This window comes from Clarias gariepinus, chromosome 4, assembly GCF_024256425.1.
Source record: "Clarias gariepinus isolate MV-2021 ecotype Netherlands chromosome 4, CGAR_prim_01v2, whole genome shotgun sequence".
Taxonomy (NCBI): Eukaryota; Metazoa; Chordata; class Actinopteri; order Siluriformes; family Clariidae; genus Clarias; species Clarias gariepinus.
The window spans coordinates 30,061,812-30,089,462 of NC_071103.1; the positions used below are offsets into that span (position 1 = coordinate 30,061,812).

General features: G+C 38.3%; 1 protein-coding gene across 7 annotated transcripts in view; it reads left to right on the top strand.

Moving 5' to 3' along the window:
• LOC128520094 (receptor-type tyrosine-protein phosphatase mu-like) overlaps positions 1-27,401 on the top strand; it is a 223,872-nt gene extending 196,471 nt beyond the window's left edge. For all 7 annotated transcript variants that reach the window (XM_053494125.1, XM_053494128.1, XM_053494126.1 and 4 more), the window contains 14 exons: positions 81-168; positions 1,038-1,114; positions 6,431-6,467; positions 10,322-10,419; positions 13,027-13,143; positions 13,620-13,774; positions 13,959-14,094; positions 16,522-16,671; positions 16,788-16,961; positions 17,868-17,999; positions 20,495-20,620; positions 20,716-20,879; positions 22,778-22,913; positions 26,279-27,401. In XM_053494125.1, the coding sequence (XP_053350100.1) occupies positions 81-168; positions 1,038-1,114; positions 6,431-6,467; positions 10,322-10,419; positions 13,027-13,143; positions 13,620-13,774; positions 13,959-14,094; positions 16,522-16,671; positions 16,788-16,961; positions 17,868-17,999; positions 20,495-20,620; positions 20,716-20,879; positions 22,778-22,913; positions 26,279-26,332 (1,644 nt within the window). In that variant the 3' untranslated portion in view covers positions 26,333-27,401. The remainder of the gene's footprint in view (positions 1-80; positions 169-1,037; positions 1,115-6,430; positions 6,468-10,321; positions 10,420-13,026; positions 13,144-13,619; positions 13,775-13,958; positions 14,095-16,521; positions 16,672-16,787; positions 16,962-17,867; positions 18,000-20,494; positions 20,621-20,715; positions 20,880-22,777; positions 22,914-26,278) is intronic.
• The last annotated feature ends 250 nt before the right edge of the window (positions 27,402-27,651 follow it).

Sequence of the window (27,651 nt, forward strand, 5' to 3'; positions counted from 1 at the left end):
GTAACCTTTGACCTTTTCTGTGCCTTCTGTGCTCTTGCTTCTTAGCATTTGTCTCTGACTGTTTTGATTTCTCTCAACAGAGTTTCTTCGAAGGGCAGGCTGCTCCCTGGGACTCTGCCAAGAAAGATGAGAACAGGATGAAGAACCGTTACGGAAACATCATTGCATGTATGTAACGATAATAATCTTAATTTGATCTTACCAACAATGCTTCTGTGTGATACAGAGCATAGCACACAGAGCTTCCTGTTATGTGTAATTACTCTTTTGATTGCATTCCCTTCCTTTCGCTTTATACTGGAGATTCCTTTTCAAACTGATGTATACATACGCCTGTTCATACACATACATATCCATATAAAGTGGAAAAATTGTCAGGATGTTGTTTGAGATGAGATCTTTGTGCAACAGTCTATATATATCATATATTATATATATTATTTTATTTTTATTTTTTCCCCTTTACTGGAGTTCTTCATCAGCCACCTTTCCCACATCTACTGCACTCATTATAAACCATTTCTCCCTCTGAGAGGAAACAGCTCGCTCAGTTTGGCTCCACACACTTCCTGTTCCTGGCTAATGAGGCACCAGCCAATCCCAGGCGAGCATGAGCCCTAGGCCATGTTAGACCTGATAGAGAGAACATTCCCAAAGGACTGGCAGAATTGCATAGTGGAAATCCTTCACAACAACTTAGTATCTCCTGTACAAATAGAAATCTGGCAGAGTGACAGATGATTATTTCACAGTGATAAGTTATGCATTACTATCTGCTGATTTAAAGTGGAAATATCACTGCAAGTACGGTATTGAACGATTTCATTAGATTTAATGAAAAAAAAAACATTAAATCTCATTAAATCTTATGAAATTCATATTAGGCCCTTTAGGGTTAATGTAACATTTTCAGTATTATATGCTATAGATATAAACACACACACTAACCTCCTGCTTTAATCTATTTTAAGCTCATATCCAACATTAATAAGTAGTAATTTTCCACATTGTTGCCTTCTCTCCTTTTTCCCCCCTAGATGACCACTCCCGTGTTCGACTGCAGGCTATAGAAGGGGAACAGAGCTCAGATTATATTAATGCAAATTACATTGATGTAAGTATGAACGCTTGCCAAGGCTTTACACACTGAGTTCAATATGTATGGTCATTGTGTTTGTGTGTAAATTTGATTTCCTACAGTCTAATGGATGTGGTTAAGGATTACATCCTCACCCCTTTCGTACTCCTCCCATTACTCAAATGAAAACATTATTGATCCACACAGTGTTGACAGATTTAGCATAGAATTTCTAGCCCTGACACAAAGCCTATTAATACTTGAGCTCTTAGCTAGGGCAATTAAGAGAATAGCAGTGTAGTCTATCCGACACAAAGCAAGTATAAGTGTGGTGGAGCTGATGGATATGAAGGGGGTTAACATAAGCTTTTTTTTCTGCATGCATTACTGAAGCTGAGATTAGTCCAAGATGCATCCAGAGCTCAAGGGAATTTCATATAAATTTAGATAATTGTTGGCGATGTGGGTTATTTTATTTTGTATAAATAAATAAGCAGCTAATAATCTTGTCCATAAACTTAACCTTTATAACATTTTACCCAATTTGAGTCATGCAAGAGCATTAGAGATGATAATTACCAGTCACCACCTGATACCATATCACCACGATACCTACAGTAGGAGCTGATTTGATTAACATTGCGATTCTGTATCACAGATTTTATACTGCAAATATACCAATTCGATATTAATTATATGACGTTGTACCTTGTAGTTCAGTCGTTAATATTAGTTTGCTCTTTTAAAAAACTATGGGTCATCCTGCTGTAATTATTATCTCTAAACAAACTCAGCAAATAATGCACTTCTACCACACAGGATGCCAGTGTAGAAATACTTTAGCGTCTATCGCCTGTAGGATTATAAGGAAATGGGGATGTTATACCGCTTCAAATGCCTCCAAAGTCTTGCATGTATTTTAAGCAGTGGTGAGCACGCAGTCGCACACAGTTTCTAACGTACTGTAGTTACACGTAGCTTCTAATGTTCTAATGTTTTGCTGCTAAGTAGCCTTCGCTGTGTTTGGAGACAGGTGTAACCGTGAGCCTTCTCATGTACTTGCATCTCCTGATATTACCCTGTGTGTCCCCCTGTGTGTAAATATTAGAGACATAGAAAGGCATTTGTGTACAGAATTGTCTGTAATTTTAGCAATGAGTAGTTTACTTCAACATGGAATATTTATTCAATCTCCTCCAACAATACTTTTTATTCCCTTTCAACCTTTAACAGACACTCAGGGTTATTGTACTTGACCAATGCATTTCGCCCCAAAAGCCCAAAACCATTTCCTTACTACCAGTAGTAACTTCTGTCAAAGTGTTGTCTTTAAGACAACTGACATGTGCCAGAATAAGTAACAAAGCATCAAATCAGTTGTCTTCTATCTCAGATACAGTCATGGCCTTAGCTTTTAAAAACAAAATGATGGCTTAACATGACCGAGCAGTCCTGTATATCTTTTTTTTCCCTCTGCTCCAGTATAAAGAACCTCTGTTATGTTTTTGCCCCCATCAAACAAACGCTGCCTAATGAAGATGGTTGCATGTGGAGTAAAGTAGTCCATTGTCCTTGCTCTTTCCATTGGGCTTTGTTTGAAAATAATTTCACTGACAGAGCAAACTGATTACACTTCAAAGGAAGTTGTTTTGAATAATGGAGGCACGCTGTAGTCCTCACGGTTGCTCCGGGCTGCTCTCAGTGTCCGGTCTCATTGGAGGAGCCCACCGATCTGGATTGACTTTGAATGTTTACTGAACTGTTGTCGATCACTAGCGTTGTTGTCATGGGAGTCAAAGGATAAAAAAAGAACAATCATTGCCACCTGCCTGTGCTTGTCTGTTGGTGTGTCGAGTTATCTCCCCATCGGGATACCATGCGCTGAAAAAGTTCTTTCTAATGTTTACACTTCTAGCTAGAGCTGTGGACAAAGTAAATGTTATTTTCACCTCCTGTCAGCCACCCACTCCGGATCAACGTGCCCTACCAGGTCCTACACATACTGATCGCCTCCTCTCCTCCCACTCTCTTTTCCATCTCTATTTCCCCTCTTTGGCATGCCTATTCACTTGTCATTAGAACACTTTACGCTTGCCTTCAAACAGATCCGGGGATGCTCGAAGCAGATGGAACAAGCTCTTCACACGCTGAATTATTTACCTGGCCAGCTTTTAGCGCATGCCGCGATACGGTCAAGACACTTAGCATCTCAAAGGACGATTAGTGAAAGCATGTCTCGTTGTCAGACACCATTATTATACTGTGCATGCTCAAAGGAGCGATATGTGAAGGAGGTTTAATCTTGCGTGTGTGTGCTCTATTCCGGCTCTTAAAAGTGATTTATTCATGCTCCGCAGCATTTATCGTGCCATTTTAACCACGTTAACAACGTGCAGTTTTGTTTAGTGCATAAAACAGAGCAGTATTGACTTGCAGTATTGACAATATTGAACATGTAAACTGATAGACATCTGCTTGTGGACATGGCTTGTTCCTCGATTTCAGATTCAAGGCATGCTACAGCGCTCTAGAGTGAGCAGTCTAGTAGGTAATTTTAATTGATTCTTTTAGGGCTTATCAATACTGTATAGAAGAGACTTTGTGAAATCATAGCCTTTGACAACCATTTGAAAGTGTTTATTACATTTAAATGTGTTGGGCACTGAAGCACCAAAAAGGGGGGCTTGTGATTGAACCCCTAACCTTATGACCTCTAATCCAACGCCTCTGATCACTGAGCCACCACTTCTGCCTCAGGCCCACGCCTGCTGATTTAGGGACAAGGGTTCATTTGATATTCAGGAGGAGGAGGTCAGTCTGTCTTATGGGTACCAACAACTTAGGAATAGTACCATTAACTATCTTATCATAAGAAGCCCTCGACATTCATATCATGAAATGATTAGAGTTTCTGATATACATGTTTATATATCTATTTTTACTGCCTATCCATAGTAACAATTAAATCCATTTAATAGACCTTCTGTTCTTCCTTGTTAGTCAGATACCATAAAATCAAAATACATGTATTACAAGACATTAAAACGGCAGTCAAAAGTTTTTAAACGCAATGTATTTATGCATTGTTTAAAGTCATTAAATTGGTTCATGTTAAATCATTTAAAATTAGACCATACAGTTATGTTCAAAAGTTACAGTAGTAGTCCTCTTTTAATTCTATGTCAAAATCATCTGATCGTAGCGGATCTCAGTATTAGGCAAATACAACCTTTATAACTGGATTTCCTTTATGGCATTATCAGTATCTCACGTCATTGAGGAGAAATTTTTGTCCATTTTTCTTTACAACATTGATTCAGTTCATTGAGGTTTTGGGGCATTCGCTTATGTACAGCCCCCTTAAGGTTCCACCACAGCATTTCCATTTGGTTGAGGTCTGGACTTTGCCTTGGCCATTCCTAAACTTTGATTATTTTATTATTTAGCCATTCTAGTATAGATTTACTGGTGTGCTCCAGATCATTGTCCCATTGCATGACCCAATTTTGACCAAGCCGTAACTATCGGACATGATGCTTCACATGTCCTCTATAATACTCTGCTATACAGAAGAGTCAGTTTTGGTCATTGGATGATCAATTATAAATGTTAAAATTTAAGTTTTTTTAATTTTAAAATTTAAGTCAGTGTGGCAATAACGTGAATTGCCACATGAAAGAATTGTGGTTCATAACTTAATCGATTTCCCTCCCCCATCTCTAGTATTTGGTGTGACAATGCTTTTAAGGACCCTTTAGTGTCGTGTACAGTTTGTACAGTTTTTTTAGAACATTCACTGTTCAAGAGCTTCTATTTGCTTATATAATGTGCTGCTTTCTTTTGTGGCATATAAATATTTTTCTGAAACTTTACTTTTGTTGTGGAATACTGATGTTAAAAATGTGAAATGTTTTTGTACTGACTTATCAAGAAAGTTATAGAATATTAAACAATCTTTTTTAAAAAATCACTAAAAACACAGGATGGCTAAGAACGTACTTGCAAAGTACTGTAGGTGTAAGTGAAAAAATGTCTGTCTGAAATTCTTTTATTTTAAAACTGCAAAGCAAATCTAGGTTTAGTAACTTACTGTATAGTCTTGCAGTAACTGCTTCATCAAACAAGAGCACATGACTTAAAAAACACTAGAAAAGGACACGATTTGATTAAAGGAAAGCTGAGTAAGAACAAAATTCAAAGTGGATAAAGTCATTTCAAAGATTTGGGTATTTGGTTTGGTGACATGGTGGCTTAGTGGTACTCACACCCCTGGGCCTGGTGATTTAATTCCCACCTCTATTCTGTGTGTGAGGATTTAGCATGTTCAACCCCATGCATGGAGGGTCTCCTCCAGGGACAATAGTTTCCTACCAAGGTCTAAAGACATACAGTTTAGGCTAATTAATGTTTCCAAATTGCCCAAAGTGGATGATTGGGTATCTGTGTGTGCGTGAGTGTGTGCATGTGTGTTTGTGTCGTGAAATGGGGTGCATATCCTGGGTGTATCCTGCATTGTGACTTGAGCTCTATGGGACAGGCTCCAGACCTTCCGTGCCCCCAAACAGGATAAGCTGTATAGATAATGGATGAATGACTACTCATTACTTATTTAAGCAAATATGTCTATAGTAAAATTTTAAAAACTTGCATGGTAGTTAAATCCAGGTTTTTTAAGCCGTTCCATATTTATTAAATACGCACTCATCCATTGTAATCTGCTTGATATACATGGTTCATGGCAGCATGCACAATGCTAAAAGAGTCATTAAAAAACACTGATAATGAACAAAGGGGTGTTTCCTGTACTCTGGCAGGCACTTTATTTCAGCTCCAAACTTTAATTACAGACAAACTGCATTAAATACGACACTGATAAGAGTGTAAGAATAGGATGACGACAACAATGAAAGCTGTGAACAAGTTGGAACTCAGCCTTTCGCCCTGAACATTTAGTTTCTGCACACTGAGCCCTTGCTGGAACACACCACGCTCAACAAATGAAATGAGAGGATTAGCTTAATCCCGCAGAGATTGAGCCTATCCCATAATATATTTCCACAATCTATATCAAAACCATTACAGAAGTAGTAAACAGTGGTGTGGAGCATTCATGTGTGTGTGTGTGTGTGTGTGAGAGAGAGAGAGAGAGAGAGAGAGAGAGAGACATTTTAGAATGTCTTTAGCTGCAAACAGTAATTGTTTATATTAAAGGACCAGATTAATTGTTAAAATATGCTATAATTAGTAAAGAACCAGTCCTAGCTCAGTCTCAATGTGATCTTTCTTGATAGTCCTGTAAGTTATAATTATGTTTTTGTTTCATTAATTTCTTTGTGTTTTTTTTTAATACAGGGATACCATCGACCAAATCACTACATAGCAACACAAGGTAAAAATACTGATTCTTATCTTATTTAATTCAATTTAACTGTATTTGTATAGCGTTTTTAAGAATGGTCATTGCAAGAAAATTCTGGAAATGTGAGAAAATGTGTATGAATCAAAATGATCAGATTGTTCCTGATAAGCAAGTCAAAGCTGCTGTGACAAGGAAGAACTCCCTGAGATGGCAATAGGAAGAAACCTTGAGAGGAACCAGACTCAACAAGAAACTCTTCCCCATTTGGGTGAAAACAGATAGCAGGATTTGCAGGCGGCTGGAAGTTAAATTTTATCTTATCTTATTCTGTCCAAACCACACTCAGATATGAAGTGTAGCTCATAAATAGTCGCATTTCAGACTTTGCTATATATTTATACACACTCACATACACGCACTCAGACTCATTGAGCCATCTTGTGCTGAAGCAGCGTCTTGGAACAATTAATCAGCCTTAGTGTTGGCAGAGGCGGTGGAGTGGGATGGCTGTTAAAGGATGTGAGTAATAAATAAATGGATTAGTCGGTACGTACTTGCGCACTCTGTTGCTCAGTTAATCTGGCGGTCAGTGCCCGCTCTCCCAGCAGCCCCTGGAGGCAGTGCTTGATTGATAGTTAATTGTTGCGAGCTTCTTGGAGGCCTTGTTTTTTCCTGCGTGCTGCCTGCTCGTAGTGGCGCTACAGTGATGGGAAACAGCAGCGAACGCAATCACTTCTCCTAATAGACTCACAAGCTGGTATAGTGGCACTGGGAGTTGCATAATTACCTGTTTATTGGCGCGTTGCCTGGCCTGTCCACAGAGACGACTCTATGTCTAAATGGCCTCTTAAGTTCTCTGTCCGCTTTTCCTCACCCTACTACTCTTTCTCCCGAATTCATTTCCAAGCTGATCCCCAGCCACCAAAGTATGTCTTTGCATCTGTATCAGCATTTGTTTATGACAAACCGCATTTATCATAAGAGCTCGTAACAGTTAATTGAGAAGTAATTGTAATATAAATTGTGTGTACATCTGGATGTTTTACAACCTTACAGAATTGTTTGGATAAGCAAAACCATGAAAAACACAATTTACTAAAAATGTGCTGGGAATTAGGTACAGGTCCAGCGACTGATGACACTCTTTGTATTCAATGTAAGCAGATTTCAAAAGAAAGGCTTTTTTATGGTGGGAAAAAAAGTTAATAAGCTCAGAAGTTGTTGAGATCAAAGACACATTTTCTTTAGGCTTTTTGAAGCTTGACAGCACATCCTCCCTTTTTCCCAAACATACGTTCACTTAAAAGAAGCTTAATTGTGTCCATTATTTCTCCCAGGTTTTTCAACTTGCAATAACTCTAGAACATCAGAGATGATCAGACTTTATCATAGCTGTAATAATGAGTAGAGTACTTTACTGCAGATGATTAAATATAAAATGCATAAATAATGTCACAAAAAAGGAACCCCACAGGGCGTTGTTATAAAGTAGTAAATAATCAGTGATGGTGTGATGTGATAGGGCCGTCACCACCATTTTTCTACAATGATAAGCCCAAAATGGCGTATTCCTCTTACACAACAGCATTTCACAGATAAAGGCTCTTTCTGCTCTCTTCCTCTTCTGTATATATATCATCTTTCTATCTTTCTCTCAAAGCTGATATGGCATAAAACGCAACTTTTCATGTTACTGAAAATGCACCTCCAGTACCTTCCTGTCCTAAAAACGTAACATTGCTACACATACTTTACATTTAACTGCAACAAAGTGCTGACACTGGAGACTCCTTCCATAAAAGTTTAAACTGAATCTTTCCTTACAGAAAACTTACTCATATCAACAAAAAAACCTACAATTCCTGGCCAAAAAAGACACATTATCAAATTATTGGGCTGCATCAAGCACAGAAAACAATAAAGAAGATTGGAAATGACTGGAACTGAATTAGGAAGCTCTCAACGTATTTTTCAAATGATATGGATCGTGCTGAACCGTCAACTTTGTGGAACAAATGTGGTTGAGAAAAAAATCATGATTGAAGATCACTTGGTGCATGTTAAAAAAAAACTGATAGTGGAAAATCAGATCTATGTTTAATAGTGAAAGTAAGTGTGATGAGCACTTAGAGGATTGGGGATAAACAGCTGTGTGGCCATAAGAAAACTACTTGTTAGACTAATCAGATGAAAAGGAAAACCTGAAAAATTTGCTAGAAAGTATAAAGATTGGACTTTGGAACAAAGGAAAATGTCTGATGAGTCCAGATGGATGCTACTCCAGGGTGATGGGCATGTCAGGGTAAGAAGGAAAGTGCAGCAGAGATGCTCCATCATACATAGTCACACACACATCACTTTACAGGCATCTGAAGGCAGTGTTGTGATCGGCTTCAGTTGGTCAGCTCTAGACTCAGCAACATCATGTAACAACAACATGAAGACAGCTGATAAGTGATTAGTTTACACTTGATCTCCACCCCTGCAATCTCGGTGTAGATTGTGACTATAGAAATTACACTGTATTGTAGTGAACACTTCCATCAGGGCTGCTGTTAAAGAAAATGTGACAAAAATTGAGCATTCAAGACACTCCTTCAACAGGTAGAATAGACTTCATTGAAAAAAGGTGATACTGTCTCTCACACGACCTGTTCAGAGAGCAAAAGTACATCATCTGAGTCAGGCACATACAGTATGTGGTTACATCCTCTAATTTTGTGCATGCGGACTGGAAAATGAAAGTGTTCTTATGATGTCCTTTAACAGTTCAATCCCACAGGATGAACATCCTTTATTAAAAAATGGGAGATTTTTTCGCACACTTTCTCTCGAAGTCTTGTTGAGAGGAACTCGCTGGGACGCTCCATGCGAGACATTCTCCCTGTGGTGACAGAGCAGCTGTCTGACAGGCCATCACACTTTCTGGTGTAGTGCTTGCATGCTAGAGTAACTTTCCCAGTCTAATTGGGGAAGCCTGAATTCACTTACAGGTGAACAGGGCGTTTGTAGTGTATTGGCAAATGATAGCAGCATTTGTCAGTTTGTACCTACTGTTCCTGGCTGGAATACTCCTCCTGCACCCTTCAGACTCTGTGTCAGCAATCATGACTTTCATGGATCATATACAAACTATGTGTATGTGTGTGTTTGCAATATGAGTGTCTCTTTGTAAGTATACCACGTGCCGAACACTTGAGTGTGCGGTATAAAACTGATTAAACACAGTATGTAATGATGTATAATATATTCTGCAATTAAGTAGTGAAACCATGAATAAACCTGACCTCCTGCTGTAACTACATGTAATAAACAACATCAGACAAGTCCAGTAATGAGAAAATCTCTCTACTACAAGTAGTAATTTCGAACACTTTCAGAGCGGGCCAAGGGTTCGGTAATGCAGATGTTTTTTTGCGGATTTGAATATGTCAAATCTCTTTTCCCTAATTTTTTTTCCTGGTGGATGTAATTTACTTTGGCTCGGAGGTAAAGCATCAGCAGTGGAGAAAGCGCACACAGATTTGCATGAGCTAATTAGCTCGTCAGAAGTCATTTCGTAATGCGCCTGTTGATTAAAAACAATGCTAATTAGAATTAATTAACTGTGTGATTTTAATTCCTTGCACTGCATCCTTATTGCTGGATGTTGGTCTATTAAGGTGTTTTGGAGCTTAATGGAAATGTAGATACACAAGCCTGTCAGCATTAATTTGCATGTATCTGAGTGTACTGATACACACTATGTCCGTTGGCTCTGAAGAACTTGCTCTGGGTCATCTGGTGTAAATGCAGAAATGTTAGTTTTTTTGTTTTTTTAGCATTATTGGTGTATTATATGTTTACTTCATGATTCTTTTTTTGCCTTTTTTTTTTGGAATCAGGACCCATGCAGGAAACAGTCTACGACTTCTGGAGGATGGTGTGGCAAGAGAACACGGCGACCATCGTCATGGTTACTAACCTGGTGGAAGTTGGCAGGGTGAGTTAATCAGTAAACAGCAGTGCTTTTTCTTTGCTAACTAAGTGTGGAAAAAACAGTTTTCTCTTGTTTTAAAGCTACAAAATGATAACAAACAACAATATTCATATTTTACTATTATGCGTAAATTAACATTCATCCATAAACAGATTGTTTAACCCTACTACTAGCATTTGTGCTTTAGTTATTGAACAGCAAACTCTGAACTACATACTGTTTACATCACCCAGTGTGTGTGTTCCTTATTTATGACAATCTCACAGTAAATATCTCTTTGTATTATTTACCAGCTATAGTGCAAGAAACACAACACAGTCCCCCCATACACTGTATTCCGAGGGCCTTAACGATGTTCACTCTCTGCCGTAGTTAAAATCTGAGTGCATTTCTCAAAATTCCTGCCACTCTTCAGTACCTTCACATCTGGTCCCCTGCTTGTGTTGTTTAAAACACTGCGCCTAATATCCCAGCAGACTGTTGCATTCTTTATCAAGCCTAACCAAGTAGCCATCCGTCTCACCAGCAGCAGCAACGACTCACGTCCCTCCCTTTTCATCATTGCCACCATCTGCTGCGTCTCACTGCTGATGAACTCTGGGATTTGGGCTCGGCCCTCTCCGTGTCCTCCATATTCACACCAAGCTGCTTCTCAGATGGACAGTTTTCTCCTACGCCTTCAAAAGACCAAACACCTCACATGACCCGAAGAGGAACGCAATCATTGTTGTTAACCTCTTTAATGAGCTTCTTTTCAACACACAAGCGTGCACATACAGTATAACCAACATATATCATATACATATAACACAGTCTAGAAGTCGCCAAAGCTCATTAAGGCTAATATACAGTAGGTCATCTTCGAGATACTATTAGATGGTTAGTGTGTTTTGTAAATATTGTTTAACTGTACTAGGTAATGGGTAGAAAAAAAAAAGAAAAAAAAACAACCAGAATCAAGTATTTTAAAGTGCTGCCTGTTCATGTTTTTAACGTCCACACCACACACTAGACACTGACTTAAACTGTATTACATGCAGATTAGTGATTAAACCCGAGGATTATTAACCATGGGAGTGTCAGCACTAGCATACTTAATCCAGGTAATTGTCTGGATTGTTAACAAAGGTTTATCCTACATTACACAGTTAGGTACAGATTCTTGGTTTATAGAGAACCTAATGCTTTAATCCAGGATATTTGGTTTCCTTGTGTCTATCCCTGAGTTGACTACGTTAGCATATCTGGTGGCTGTTAAGGAGCTGAAATTCACTGTGGGACTGAAATACAGTGATATCATTGTACTTTAGGATGCTCATGGCAAGTGGAGGACTAATCCCTAACATTCTCAGTGGAAATCTGTGACTTGGAACTAATGGGATTTCTAAAACCCATCTCAATATCTAATAAGAACAAAAGGCCTCTCCTTCAGTTCGGAACAGCATCAAGTTTAATTCATAAATAAGTTTTTAAAGTGCACAAGGAATGATGATGCTGTGGAAATCAAAGTATATTTTAGTTAAATTCTGAGTTCTGAAAAAAGTATATTAGTTATACCTAATCACTTTCATCATGAATAACAATCGTGCATGCGTTAGCAAGTTCGTTTTAAAGCCCTTTGGTTTTCATGTCCAACTCTATAGATGTTCAATGATATTCACCATGGACAAGCGAAATGATACGTATAATATGAGCATAAATCATAATCAAAATAGTGCTATCTTATTTAGAAAATTCTTCATCCATAATCTAATTTTGACAGTTAAAAATGTGCAGATAGCATCTCACTACCGGTGTTTTTTTGACAAGATCTGTCAGGCGGAGCTAGCATGGCTACAGCTGTTTCCAAACACCCATTAAACCCTAATTATTTCACCAATTAGCCCAGGCTTAATAAGGCCATAAAGTTGAGAATATGGAGGGGCAGGAAAAATGATAATGGTGTGAGAGGCAAATAAAGAAGAAAGGGGAAGTATAGCATAATGTGAGTGAATGAGAAAAGAGGGCAGTAAATGATCAAACGGAAAGAAAGCAAGGAAATCGTTTCCCAAGGCTCCTAAAAGAAAGCATTCAGGGCAAAATGGTATTGATCATCGCAACATCAAGGAAAATAATACAGACAGTGTCCTGTCCTATAAAAACGTGCTCTTTGTTTTTCACATAGTAATGAAGGCTGGCCTGATTCTAGCAGTTTTGTTCAGGTCCTGCGTGTGTGGACCAGGTAATGATAGAGTTCAAGAGCAAGCCGCTGGGGGTAATTAGTCAGGGGATCATCAGGCCCAGAGCTTTCAACGTATCTGGGGCACTCAAGATGGGAACATCAGCTTGCGAAAAAGAAGTAAAGCATTTTCCATCCTCCTCCTAGTTTACCTCTTCAAGCTTTCAGTAAATTCTATGTCCGAAATATTTGTAGATCTTTAAGATGATACTGACTTTCTCAAGGTTGCCTATGAGTTCTGGGCTCTGAGGCTCTGTACACAGCCTGATTGTTTCTCTGAGCTGATATTAACGGATCATTGAGTAATTTGGCAGGGACTGGAAGCTGGTTAATGGAGAGTTTCTGACATGTGCACTTGCCTCTGTGTGTGTATGTGTGTGGGTGTATCTCAGGTTAAGTGTTGCAAATACTGGCCAGATGACACAGAGATCTACCGGGACATGAAGGTGACACTGATCGAGACACAGCTGCTCTCAGAATACGTCATTCGAACTTTCGCTGTGGAAAAGGTACAGGCAAGAAGTTTAAACTTTCTTTAAATATGTTAAAAGACTGTAACAGTGTCCTTGCTGTGTTTTTTTTAATGCTTGAAGTTTTATAAATTAGATTTAAATGTAAATACAGGAAAAACAAATAATTTGGTTATTGTTATTGTTGTTGTTATTGTTGTTGAGTTGTATCTGTCCAGTTTGGAATTAAACTCCAGCTTTTTGCACAACTAAATTCCAGAGGGCCTGTGTAGGTGTGTGACAGGGTGCATGTGTGTGAGAGTGTGAATCACTAGTCTTCTTTCCTCTAGCTGTATTTCACTCTTTCTTATCCACCCACAAATGCACAAACCTTAAGACACACACATACACACAAACACCGGCGATGCTTTGAGATAATACTTGTGGGAGTTGGAAAGAAGCAATGTGCCAACAGACCTCACTCATAAACTCTCTTGGTGTGTATATGTGTGTGTTTGCTCGTTTGCTCACTACAGCGAGGAGCTCATGAGATCAGGGAGATCAGGCAGTTCCATTTCACTGGCTGGCCAGACCATGGAGTACCGTACCACGCTACAGGCCTGCTGGGCTTCATCCGCAGAGTCAAATCCAAGAGCCCAGCTAATGCCGGCCCGATGGTGGTCCACTGCAGGTCAGAAAATAATGATAGTGCCATTCTGTAGCTGTCTGGATCAAATACATGCCTTTTTTTTTACTCAGTAGATGTAATGAGAAATCAATGATTGTGTTATGGTTTTCACAGTTTTCTCTGTATTCTGTATGATTCCTTTTGCCCTTTGGTTTTCTGACACACGATACATCAATCTGGCTTTCAGTGCTGGCGCTGGCCGTACGGGCTGCTTTATCGTCATTGACATCATGTTGGACATGGCTGAGCGTGAGGGTGTGGTGGACATCTATAATTGCGTGAGAGAGCTCCGCTCACGCAGGGTCAACATGGTCCAAACGGAGGTACTGCATCCAAATGACCTCACACCAAGCTTACACCACCCTCAAACAAAACACTCACTCAAACATTCGTCCTGACCCAGAACTCATAAATTCAAATTAAAGAAATCGACAAGTCATTCTGCACAGATGTCATCCTTTTTATTTCATTTTGAGTGAAATGGTTGTTTAATCATGAGTTGATTTAATCTGTTTGACTTAAACTGGTGATTCAGTAGATCCTCAGAATGAAAACAAGCTTGATTTACGTAGAATGATTACATTTCTTTGTCATTTTTATCATCTGTTTTTTTCCAAGAGAACAATTTCGAATCAGATTTCAACCATTTTCACATGTTGTCATGGACAAAGATATACCTGATCTATTAGATGTACATAAATATATTTTCATTGCACACTACACTATTCATAACACAGTTTTAGTCAAAATGATGCATAAAACATGTAGCTTGTGGTTGTTGGTATGTTGGTAAGCAAAAAAAAAAAGTTGGTTTGTTTAAAAAAAAATTTTATGAAAATGAAAACAGATGGATAAAATCAAATACAAAAACATTCCATAAACTACTCAATTGATTTGTGGTACTAATTGTGTGTAGCACTTTATATTCAACAAATTAGGGACAAAGTGTCATTTGAGTGCATAAACATCCAGTGCGTAATTAAATATTTAAAGTATATTATTGGAATGGTAAGGTACTTAAAGGAAGAGTGTTAATCATTTCATTAAAACTAATACCAGGTGTTAGTCTTGTACAATAATTCTCAATACGAGCAAACTTATAATCAGTTTGACCGATGATCTGTGCCAAGGACAGGAGAGTCAGCAGTGATGCTACAGCAGACCAGGCTGAAAGCCACTGACTGAACTTTTGTCAAAAATGACATCTTAAAGACATTTCCGGCAAAATGTCACTTAGTCAAAGATTAACGTCAGGCAGGCAGGTCTGAGTGAATATAGAGGCAGAAAGTTGGAGGACAAACTGATGGCCCTGTGCAACATCAAGCCACTGCACTTACTGTAGACCTGGAGACTAAGTTTGATCAAGCTAGATATAATGATAATCTGGAAGATTACAGAATGTGGTGAACAGCACATTCACAAATTTGCATTGTCTAGTCATAGGTTTTTAAATATTATTGTTTTATATAATAATGATAATAACAATAATTACATATTTAACCAAATTTAATAATTATTATATATTAATGCATACAACAGTTAAAACTAAAATAAACAAAATACTTTCCTTTACCTACTGTAATACTACTTTTTGGTTATAGAACTGTTGTATAAATCAAAATTACACCCACATTTGCACTATTATCCTGAATATTACAGGCCAGATGTTCACTGACAGCAGTTCAGGCTATAATTCTACTGATATGTTTATTATAATAATGCACTTGTACTAAAATCCTATCATCCCTTTAGTACCAGTTCATTTACAGGGACTTACAGTTGAAGTTAGAAGTTGACACACCTTATGCAAATATATTTAACTAATTTATATAATTAAATCCCCTGTCTTAAGTCACTTAGGATCGTTGCTTTATTTACAGTATGTGAAATGGCAAAATAATAAGCGAGAAATAGTCATTTAAACTTTTATTTCTTTCATCACATTTATAGTTTACATACACTTTAGGTCAGGTTTGTAGGCTTTTTTGCTCCCCACACTTTCTCAGTTTTGACCACGAATTTTCTATTGTATTGAGATCAGGGGTTTGTGACCAAATACCTTAACTTCATTGCCCTTAAGCCATTTTGCCACAACTAAAAGTATGCTTGGGGTCACTGCCCATATGGGAGAACTCTTTGCAATGAAATTTTAACTTCCTGGCTGATGTCTGGAGAAATTGCTTCATTACATCCGCATGATCTTTCTTTCGCATGGTTTCATTCTATTTTGTGAAGTGCACCAGTTGTCCTGCAGTAAAACACTCCCATGATGCTGCCACCCCTGTGCTTCACTGTTGGGATGATGGCCCTTCCTTAATACTGTATATAACAATGGTCATTATAGCCAGACAGTTCAATTTTTGTCCTCATTCTTGTGGGGGAAAAATTAAGCCCCTAAGTGGTTGCCTCTATCTTTAATCCATTAACCCAAAAACTTGCCTGACAAAAAAATATACTTTGGGGTGAGAAAAAGCTCGCAAATTTACACTTCCGTTTTAACCATAGTAACACTAGACAGTCACGAGTGTCTGTCTGGGGCCAGAAGGGTGTGGGTAGCCACATAATGATAACATTATTTAGTGTTATGTTTTGTCTTTATGTTATCGATTATAAAATATAAAAAAAAAATTATTATAAAATGATTTATAATAAATGTGTGTTTAGTTTTTTGTTTTCAAGAATTTTTTTTCCTAAATCTTAAAGCTCTTTAACTTTAATCCTAAACTTTAACTCTTTTGTTTTGTTTCAAGGAGCAATATGTGTTCATCCATGATGCTATCCTGGAGGCATGTCTGTGTGGCGACACCACCATCCCAGCCAATCAGCTGCGTTCGGTTTATTACGACATGAACCGTCTTGATCCACAGACCAACTCCAGCCCAATTAAGGAGGAGTTCAGAGTGAGTGTATTTGTGTCTTTGACTGCATATCAGCACCAGTGATTATGAACACATGATAAATCACATTTTAATGGCACAGAAGTAATGTGCGAATGTTGGGTTGTGTTTTTACTCAGACTCTGAACATGGTCACGCCGACGCTGCGTGTGGAAGACTGCAGCATCGCTCTGCTGCCAAGGAACCATGAGAAGAACCGGTGCATGGACGTGCTACCACCTGACCGCTGCCTGCCCTTCCTTATCACTATCGACGGCGAGAGCAGCAACTACATCAACGCTGCCCTTATGGATGTACGTACATAAACCCTGCTACAAGATGACGCTGTCAAAATAACAGTGATTCCTTTGTCTAAAAGTCTGATGGGATAAATAAGAAAATGTATCAAAAGTGTGAACAAGACACCCAGAGCTTTGTTGTGTCAATATCAGTAGTAGTGTATAGTGGCAAAGAAAGAGTATTTATTCACCAACAGACATGAAAACATTATCAGAATGCTTTTAACGTAATGCTAAGCTACCAAAGAGAAAAATGGGGAATGGAAAATATGAGAGCAAAAAAGATTTGGGTTTAAAAGCACAGTAAGCCAGTGGAAGAGACATATGGAGAGCGAGTGTGAGAGAGCAGTGGACATATCAGATTCCTTGATTCAGCAGTACTCGTCTGTCCATGTGGGACAATAAATTGCACATTCATCCCTATAATAATCACTTGTTTTTATCCAGAAAGCCAAAGCAGATCAGTGGGGGGAGCAAACATGATAAATGGGAACTACTTCGCTCAATATGCCATGCACAATTATGTGCTTATTGAGAATGATTAAAAAACAGATGGATTTGATTTATTCCACTGTCATGCAAACGCATAAAATGAATTCACAACCGGGGATTTTTTTTTTTCCCACCATACGACTTCATCTAGATTGCTTTTACGGAAAATATGTTCAAAGACCAGTAACAGAGCATTTATTTTCATTAGAGCAAATGGAAATGTCAGTAGCAGTAGAAGAGAATAAGGGCATAACAAGCAAAAACATCAGAAATGAAAAGCTCTTACATCAATTAGTTAACTAACAACGTTCATATTCTCACTGTACAGCAAATCCTGCAAGGAAAAGTGCTGACACCCTTTCTTTTTCTCACACACACTCTGATTTAATTCAAACACTCCTCCTTTTCTGCTTTTGGATCACTCTACAGAGCTACAAGCAACCATCTGCTTTCATCGTTACCCAGCATCCTTTGCCCAACACTGTTAAAGATTTCTGGAGGCTGGTCCTGGACTACCACTGCACATCTATAGTAATGCTGAACGATGTGGATCCCGCCCAGGTACAGTGTGTTTGTGTCTGTGTGTGTTGTACATTTGTCTCACACCTTCTCTGTCTTACACTTACTTGCATTATGGAAATGCAGCAGGTTAGCCAGGGGACAAGCTAGCCATGATCAAAACTCACACCACTGTCTGGAAGAACGTACCTTGTTCCATTCCCACTGCAGCCTAAACACTAATCTCTATAAAGAGTTTTAGTCATGTTTACACCTGGTCATTTCAATAGTGTGGGGATTAAATCTGAGTCCACTGGAGGCTGTACCAATGTTGTACAAATGGGAATAAATACAATGGTCACCATTGACCGTCACAGTCCCTAGTTGGACTACAGAGGTCTCTTCTAGAGATGGAGAATTTTGTACTCCACATAAACCCTATGGTAATACTGCTGTCCATACATTAAAGTTTTTATGCGATTAAATTTACCCTAATAATCAAATAATAATCAGAACAATGCCTCTATCAGAATAAAAATGCATCATATAAACACTGCAGCCAGGACAGTCTGACCTTATCAAGCATGATCAGAATAGGGTGCTGTAAATCTTTGAGAATCTGTTCAGTAGGTAAATAGTAGCCATGTCATCTGATCTTTTTCTTTTGTCGGAGTATAATATATTCTTTATACACGTTTGACCCACGTGCCGGTAATATTAGGTGAAATTTTGCTTCTATTCCCAGTAAACTCTTTTCCACCTGTCTTTGTGTTGACCTGGCTGAGAAAGGAGCACTTATTAGCTTACATTTCATATGTAAAGCATCTAACCAATCATAGATGAGACTCAATTTGTGTAACCAATTATAACTCAGAAGACAGGATATATTGGGAAAGATGGGAAACCTAATCTAACTTTACAAAGTTACAAAACTACATTTTGATGGAAGGTTTTTTGTAAACAAATAAATTGAAATCTTTTATCTGAATGATTTCAATCAAATTAGAAAAATATTGTCCATGTAAACATAGCTAGTGAGGACTAGCAAAGGTTTGCAATGAAAGTAAGGGAAATTGATACAGAGCAATTAAATTAAAGTGAAAGTGCAACAGGTTTATTAGTGATGTATTGTGTTTCTAAGTGGATTTTTTAAATGTGAAAATTCAGAGCATATTCACAAGAGCTGTTTATTTTTACTCTCATAGTCAAATTTTATTAAAATTATTAATCATATGCACAGGACCCTTGAGCAAGGCCCTTAACCCCTACTTAGATGTATAATGAGATAAAAATTACTGTAGTTATGGATGTTTGCCAACTGCCATAAATGTAAATGCCATGTGTAAAAGATGTACTGTATGCAATCACATTGATCAAAATTAATGATAATAAATCAGAGACACATCAAGTCCAGTAATGTGAATGCAGGGACGTTTTCAGTGTCTTGCCGATTTTGCGATTAGTTATATTGATTATGTATAATATACAATGCAGAATAATGTTGTTTTAATAATTTTGTGGTAGAATAATGTTTTATGAAGCTATATTCACAAGAACAAATAATCTGGGGAAGAACTGGAACACAAAATGTAATTTGGGAGCTCTAAATGCGTAGCTGAGCCAGAAGATCTGACTCACTGAGAAGACTTTTAGCTTGGCGTTTGAGCAAGGCTGACTGGTTGGAAGCATGTGGTTTCTGGCAAGGAATTCTGGGTATTGGAGTTCCTGGATGAAACAGCAGTCATAACATTATCAGGAAACAATTCAGACACAAGTCACATGAAGCGACCAGATATGTGTGTGTGTGTGTTCTCTTCCACTCAGCATAATAACATGCTTTAGTTGCTGTATCAGCCACCCTGTAACATGCAATGCTGTGCAAAAGTCTTGAGCCATCCCTCATTTCTTCTTTTTAAATTACTCACTCACTCTTTCATTGTCTATACCACTTATCCTAAACACGGGAGGCCTGGAGCCTATCCCAGGGGATATGGGGTACTAGCTGGGATACACCCTGAATGGGGTCGTCCAATGCAGGGCACAAGCGCGCACACTCACACACTCCCTCACTCACTCACACAATACGGGCAATTTGGAAACGCCACTAAGCCTAATCTGCATGTCTGTGGACTGTAGGAGGAAACCGGAGTACCCGGCGAAAACCCATTAAGCACTTGATGAACATGCAAATTCTATGCAAACAGATGCAAAGGTAAGGTTTGAACCCTCATCTCTGGAGGTGCAAGGCCTCATATCAAATTAAATAATTGGAACAAATTTTGGGCAAAATTGAGAGCCAAAAATTCATTCAAGAAGCCTGGAGAGCCATTTCTCAAGACCACATAAAAAACACCAGACAGTCTTCTTGGAAGACTCCTTGGAAGCAGAATATGAAAAAATGAGTGATGTTTCCAGACTTTTGAGCAGTACTATGAGTGCTGTAACCCATGTAATGCCATTATGTTGGTATCAAACGTATGGTGCATTGGTGTATGACTGTAATACAAGTATGATTGTATTGTATTTGTGGTTAATATGCATGTACTGTATCTGTGCAGCTTTGTCCACAGTACTGGCCTGAGAATGGTGTACACAGACACGGACCTATCCAGGTGGAGTTTGTATCTGCAGATTTAGAGGAGGATATTATCAGTAGGATATTCCGCATCTACAACGCTGCACGGGTATACACACTTACAAATACATGACTGATAAGATTGATTCACTTGATGATTAATCTGCAGGCCAGCTGTTGATCTCAATGTTTCGTTGTTGCCAGCCACAGGACGGGTATCGTATGGTCCAGCAGTTTCAGTTCCTGGGATGGCCCATGTACCGAGACACACCTGTGTCCAAGCGTTCATTCCTCAAATTAATCCGGCAGGTGGACAAGTGGCAGGAGGAGTATGATGGAGGAGAGGGACGCACTGTGGTGCACTGCCTGTGAGTCTCTCTCTCTCTCCTTCTCTCTTTATTAATTTCTTTGATGTGTAAGCAGACGCATTCACACAGGCAAACAGGACATATCACATGTCTAGCCCTATGCAAGCTGAAAAGGGATGAAATGTGTCTGGAAAGTATTTGACTGTCTGATTCGGAGAACATATCTGTGGAAGTATCTGTTTAATTTTTCAAATTGGCACATTTTATCCCGGATGTACATGTCAGAGTTACACGACAGGCATAACACTTAATAACTGTAATAACACGGTGCACAACCTTCTCTATTACTCGCTTTATTGATTACATTACCATGAGATTGATTTGAACAAGATTATTATCACACGGCGAGCTGTGTGTTCAGCGGATTGCAGAAGATCATTATTTTGTAATTATTGTTGTTGGATTTTTCAAATTACAGACGTTGTAGCTTCGTACTGGATTAAAAGCACCAATACACCTCGAACTGGGCTTAACCGAGGCATCATTGTAAACGCTGTTATTCTAACAAAATGTTAATTTTAATCTGTTTATCATTCCGAATTTAGTTTTGAACGAATATGTCACACAGAAGCACAGCGTGCTAAAGGACTGACAGCGTTGTCTAAGGTCATGTGCTGGACTTAGTACATAAATTCAAATCAAACTTTTTTCTCCAGATTTAGCCCAAACCTCTCCTGTGAGTTTTTCCCTCAGGCTCGGCTTTGTGTGTGTCTGTGTGCATGTGTGTGTGAGCGTGCAAACACACCACTACCTTATCTCGCCTCCCATTTCATAGGGATCAGTACGGTAGCATGGTAGCGAGATTCAGTGGCGGCCTGCTTCCCCGAGGCCCTGCCTAGGTAGGAAATGAGATCAGCTTGCTCGAGAGAGAGAAAGTGAGAGAGAGAGAGAGAGAGAACGTGTGTGTGTGTATGTGTGTGTATGTGTGTGTGCGGACTGGGCTGAGGTGGAGCTAATCTGGCCCAGCACTCCTGAGACCAGGCCTCCATTCCCATTCCATCCACTGAGCCCCTACGAAAAGAGGATCCATGTGACTCTCATTAGATTCCCGGCCAGATTCCAATCTCACAGCCCTTTCACACATTTATACCCGCACACACACATCCATAGTCTTTATCCTACATAAAGACAGAAAAAGCTTCTTTAACAAATATCACACAATGTAACTCACTCTGTGCTGTTTACACAGAATGCTTTCTGCGTCCTTTAACATCTATACTAAACTGTTCATTCCGCCCATGTGGGATCACACTAAAACACTACGATCAACGACATTTCGTGGTCATTGGGGATTATACGAGACTCCACGTAGGGATTATAAGAGGCTCTACGCAGGCTCTAAGTTAAATTGGAATGTTTACTGAAAGTCGGTACTTCTGACTTCTGAGGCATGGAAACTTGGGCTTTGGCATGTAATAGGAAATAGGAAACAGTCACGCTGAAGCTTTTAACTCGCTGTGTGTCAGAGCTTTGAGGTTTTGCACAACAGCTGGGCGATCAACAGGAGAACAGCACCACCTAGAGGTCACCCCACACAACTTGTTAATACTGTACATTTGTTGCCTTCTGATTCAAAAATTATTCTGATTACCAGAACAAATGAACTCATAAATAAATAAGAATTTCTGGTATAAATAATCATTTGACTTTTTTATATTCACTAATTTAGGCCTTTAGAGGATCTAAACTGTGTGTTTAGAGCCCAACACCACCTGTGGTGTGTATTGTTGGGTCACTTACCCCTAAGTGCTCCCTTCCTTACGTTTCAGTCACACATCACTTAGAACAAACGCATCAGCAAAATAAGCAAATGTGTGTGATTACAACATAGATAATAAAATGTGGTTTTTTTTAATGCATTGTCATCTCTCTCTCTGTCTCTCTCTCTCTCTCTTTAGGAATGGAGGCGGGCGAAGCGGGACGTTCTGTGCAATCAGTATTGTGTGTGAGATGCTACGGCACCAGCGCTCTGTGGATGTGTTCCACGCTGTCAAAACACTGAGGAACAACAAGCCCAACATGGTAGATCTCTTGGTAAGCACCGTCACTGGGGACCAGTACAGATTTGATGCAAAACTGCTTCAGTTCACACATCACCAGCTCATTATCCTGTATACAGATGACAGACAGATCACAGAAATCTTCCTGATGTACACATCACTAGTCTCAGGACGCCGTCTTCTTTCTCTGATGCTTTTAATGATGGAGCAATAAGAAATAATTTTTAAAAATGACAGGATAGAAAAAGATGTGGATTTACATCTTTTTTGTGAAACACAAGTAGCTGATTAGTTTTTTTTCCTTATGTCAGACATGGTACATAGTCTGTTTCATAATTATTCTAATTATTCTATAATTATAATTGTTTAATAACAATTCTCTCTTGTGGAATCTCCTTTGACGGTGATCTCAAAAGCGTGATTCTGTGTATACTGAGCCACTGGAAGTGAATAGTACCAGTCAAAAATTTGGAGACACGTATTCATTCAAGTGTTTTTCCTTATTTACGCAATTTTTAACATTGTAGTATAAACATGATGACATAAATACAATTACTGTACATAATACATATATAAGGAATGTGATCAACAAAAAGTGTATAAATAATAAGCAAAGTTTTTTTTAGTTACCTCAAACTAGCCACAGTCTACCTTAAAGACAGCTTTGTACATTATCAGCAGCTAAGAACTGCTCAAAGCACAGTATGCAGGAACTTCTTTACGACTGTTCGAAAATTTTTCCATCCCATGAAGCTGCCTGAGAAAATCCCAAGAGTGTGCAAGGCTGTCATCAAAGAAAAAGATGTTGCTTTTTGTGTTTTTACACTTTTTTTTTTTTTTTTCTTACTACAGTGCATCTGGAAAGTATTCACAGCCCTTCACTTTTACACATTTTGTTGTTACAGGCTTATTCCAAAATGGATTAAATTCATTAATATTCCTCAAAATTCTATAAACAATACTCCATAATGACAACAGGAAAGAAGTTTGTTTGAAATGCAAATTTATTAAAAATAAAAATGAAAAAATCACTTTGTAATCAAAATGATTACAGCCTTTGCCGTGACACTCCAAATTGAGCTCAGGTGCATCATGTTTCCACTGATCATCCTCGAGATGTTTCTACAACTTAATTGGAGTCCACCTGTGGTAAATTCAGTTGATTGGTCATGATTTGGAAAGACACACACCTGTCTATATAAGGTCCCACAGTTAAGAGTGCATGTCAGATCACAATCTAAGTCAAAAGAATTGTCTTTAGACAGGATTGTATCAGATCTGAGGAAGGGTACAGAAAAGTTCAAGGTCCAAATAAGCACAGTGACCTCGATCATCAGTAAATGGAAGAAGTTTGGAATCACCAGGACTCTTTCTATAGCTGGATGCCTAGGGAAAAAGTGTCTTAGTCAGGGAGGGGACCAAGAAACCCGATGGTCACTCTGAAAGAGCTCCAGCGTTTCTCTGTGGAGAAACATAATTCCTTGTGCTCTTTTATAGTTTTGATGCCTTTGGTCATGTTCTACAATGTAAAAAATAAAAAATATGAAGACAAAACCTTGATAGATCAGGGGTGTCCAGATCTTTTACTGATTCTTCATGTTTTGTAATATTTTCCTGTTCGAAATTCCAGTAGTGGTGGGCAGTAATGTGTTATTAGTAATGCGTTCCCGCAATAATATTACTTTCCCCAGTAATGAGTGCTATAAGAAATTACAAACTAAATTTCAGTACTAATGCTCCAGTTACAGTACAGTTCCAAAAACAACTCATTACATCGTTACATTTGTTTTCATCACGTCAGAGATTAATTTGAAATCTGATATTTAATCACCATAAGCAGGAAGCTAACTTGGAACATGAAAGTGTCTTTGTTCAGCAGCTTGAAATTATTCCCATTACTTTGATTTTTATCAGAAAACAAATCTCTTTCAAACTTTCGCAGTGCTTGCCAGGGATCACCCCAACATTCTCACAGCTAAGAATTTCATTTTGAGGAGAAAGGATGCATTTTTTTATCTGTGTATTAAAAAGTAATGTAAAAAAAGTAGTATAACAAGTTACTTCTGAGTTATAAGTAAAGTGGTAATGGTATATTCCTGCAATATCTTTTGATACTGTATTTAATCTATAATGCTGTGTATCCGAAAAAGGCTTTAATGGACTTTAAACGTTACTGATCTTCCCCATACTTAACAGTTGGGATTGGGTTTTCTCTAACCTTTCTTCTTTTTAAGAAATCCTACTGACAAGAATTGCAACGCATAGGGCTTAGTTTGAAAATCTATCTTTAATCAGTGTTTCATATTTTCTTAAATAAATTTTCGTAATAAAATTACTTCCCTCAAAAGTTCGATCGCTCTATATTTTCAGCGTGAGGTTAATCTACAAAGACATTTTATTCTAGCCTTTTCCCACCTGTCCCAATAGTTATGGTGTTGACTGTAAGCTTTGACACAAAGATTTTTAGGCTTGTTGTTTACAGACACTCGGGATTTATTTACAAAGCTCAATGCTGACCTTATCACTTTATTACATAGACTTTATATTTGATTCCTCTGGCTGAGAGGAATATTGATAGACTAGACATGTCTCGCTCTTAGACACTTTATTTGTTGAACAGTTTACAAATCTCATACATGTACATGGTACACAGGTGAACGACAAGGAACTTTCAAGTCAAACCTGGCGTAAAACTGATTGATATTTACAGAAGACTTAAAGCACAGTACAGTGATGATAGCCGTAGTAAAATATTTGAATGGCTTAAATATTTCAAAGAAACCTGTATGTCTGTGAATGACGATCTTGGCCGAGGTTCATAAGAACATTCGGCAAGTGAAGATCAGATAACTTGTCAAAACTTTCGTAAGAGACGCATCTGTCCAAGGGAACTGTACACACAGTCATTCACAAACACCACTTGCAAATTACAGGAACTTAGTTGGGAGTTATTGCCACATCCACCACGCCAGTCTTGAATTCGCTCCAAGCCATTTTTATACATTTGAGCCATTAAATGAGTTCTTGGGAGGCCAGGGTTTTAGATGTGAAGCAGCCAGTGCAGTCATGGTTCCGGCGTACTGAAAAAACTTTCTACATTGATGGTATCCAAGCACTAGTGAAACACTGGGATTTAGAGAATTAAAGGGAAGTCTTACTAATAACGGTGTTCAGTTACTTTCCACAATTAAAAGTCCTAATTTGACTTGAATGCCCCTCATATATTATAATGTGTTACTCATTAAACTATCAGTGAATACAAAACAATCAATATATAATCACACCAAACATGTTCCTATTGACACGATTCAACACATTTGTGATACTTATGTGCGATAATTATGTCTAATGACTTCTGTGATTATATTTCCACTAATATTTATGTTTCTGCTTTTCCAGGATCAGTATAAATTCTGCTATGAAGTGGCACTGGAGTACTTGAATTCAGGCTAAGTTGTCCAGATGTGGCCATCCCCATTTCTCGTTCCTTGCTGTCCCCCGGCCCTTTTTTTTCTCAGATAGAGACTGTACCACACATGAATGTTGAAGTGCTGGACTGGAAATGTGAGGAGGTGTGCTGCTTGGACCACTGTGGCCATGATGTTGGCTAAATGTGGCCAGAAAACGGTCTTCTGGGTCGAACCGGAGGACCGCACGCTTGCACTGCCCAGCTGAACTGTCCACAGATGAACTTTGAACTCTAACCCTGTTCTGTCGCTTGTCCCTCCTGCTCTCCATATTGTACCTTTCAGCGTGAGTTGGACAGGTCACACACTCCTGTGCTCACATGACACATCTTCTATTCTATGAGCACACTGATGTACTTTACTCCCCAGTTGTCCACGCCTCACCGCTGCTTTACATGTTCTGCCAGATTTTTTATGTTTTGTTTTTGTTTTTGTTTTTTTATCACATCTCTTGCCTGTGACACCTCTGTCTTGCCTTTTTATCCTCGGTGGATGATAGTTGTCATTTCCATTTTTGTGGAGAATGCGATATATGGCTAATGTGGCTGTGTTTTATTTTAATCACTGTTTTTTAATTTTTCTTAATTTTAATTTTTTTGTAAATGAAATTTGAGGCAGAATGACGTGTAGCTGAAGTTCAAAATGGCATTAAGAGCATGGATCCTAAAGGTTGCATTGACATTATTGTGATTGCTTGTGAAATGTTGTTGTGTTAATTGTTAAAGCGATCCACAAGCAAGCTTAATGTCATGTCAAAAGATCCAAAGCTTATATTTGTGACCATTTGTTAATACTGTAAATACTTGAAGGTTGCCAGATTATTTATTCATTGAAGGGTTTTTTGTTTATCTGTTTTTTTCCCTTTTGTTTTTAGTTTTTTTAATTTTTAATTTTTATTTTTGTGAAGCACATTGAGTGACAATCATGTTTTTATTTGGTCATTATATTTTTCTCTTTTGTCAGGCTTGGCATAATAATGGTGACCAGGATGTGTTGTTATGTTTTTATTTATCTTATATGGAAAAAAATTACAAATACATACATATATATACTGAGCTTTTGGTTCTTTCTACTTTATATGCCCCAGTGAAGTCTGTAAATGGTGATACAATTTGGTTTTCCTTTTAAATCCTGCACACTGAATATTAAAAGTTAAAATTTGAGGGTTTTTAGAAATTCACTGGGTGAGACAACCTTCTCCTTTTTATTATTTACAACAATGTATATTAATACATTAAGACATCCATATTATAAAAAAATATATGGAATTATGTAATAAACAAAAATGTGTTAAACAACTCAGAA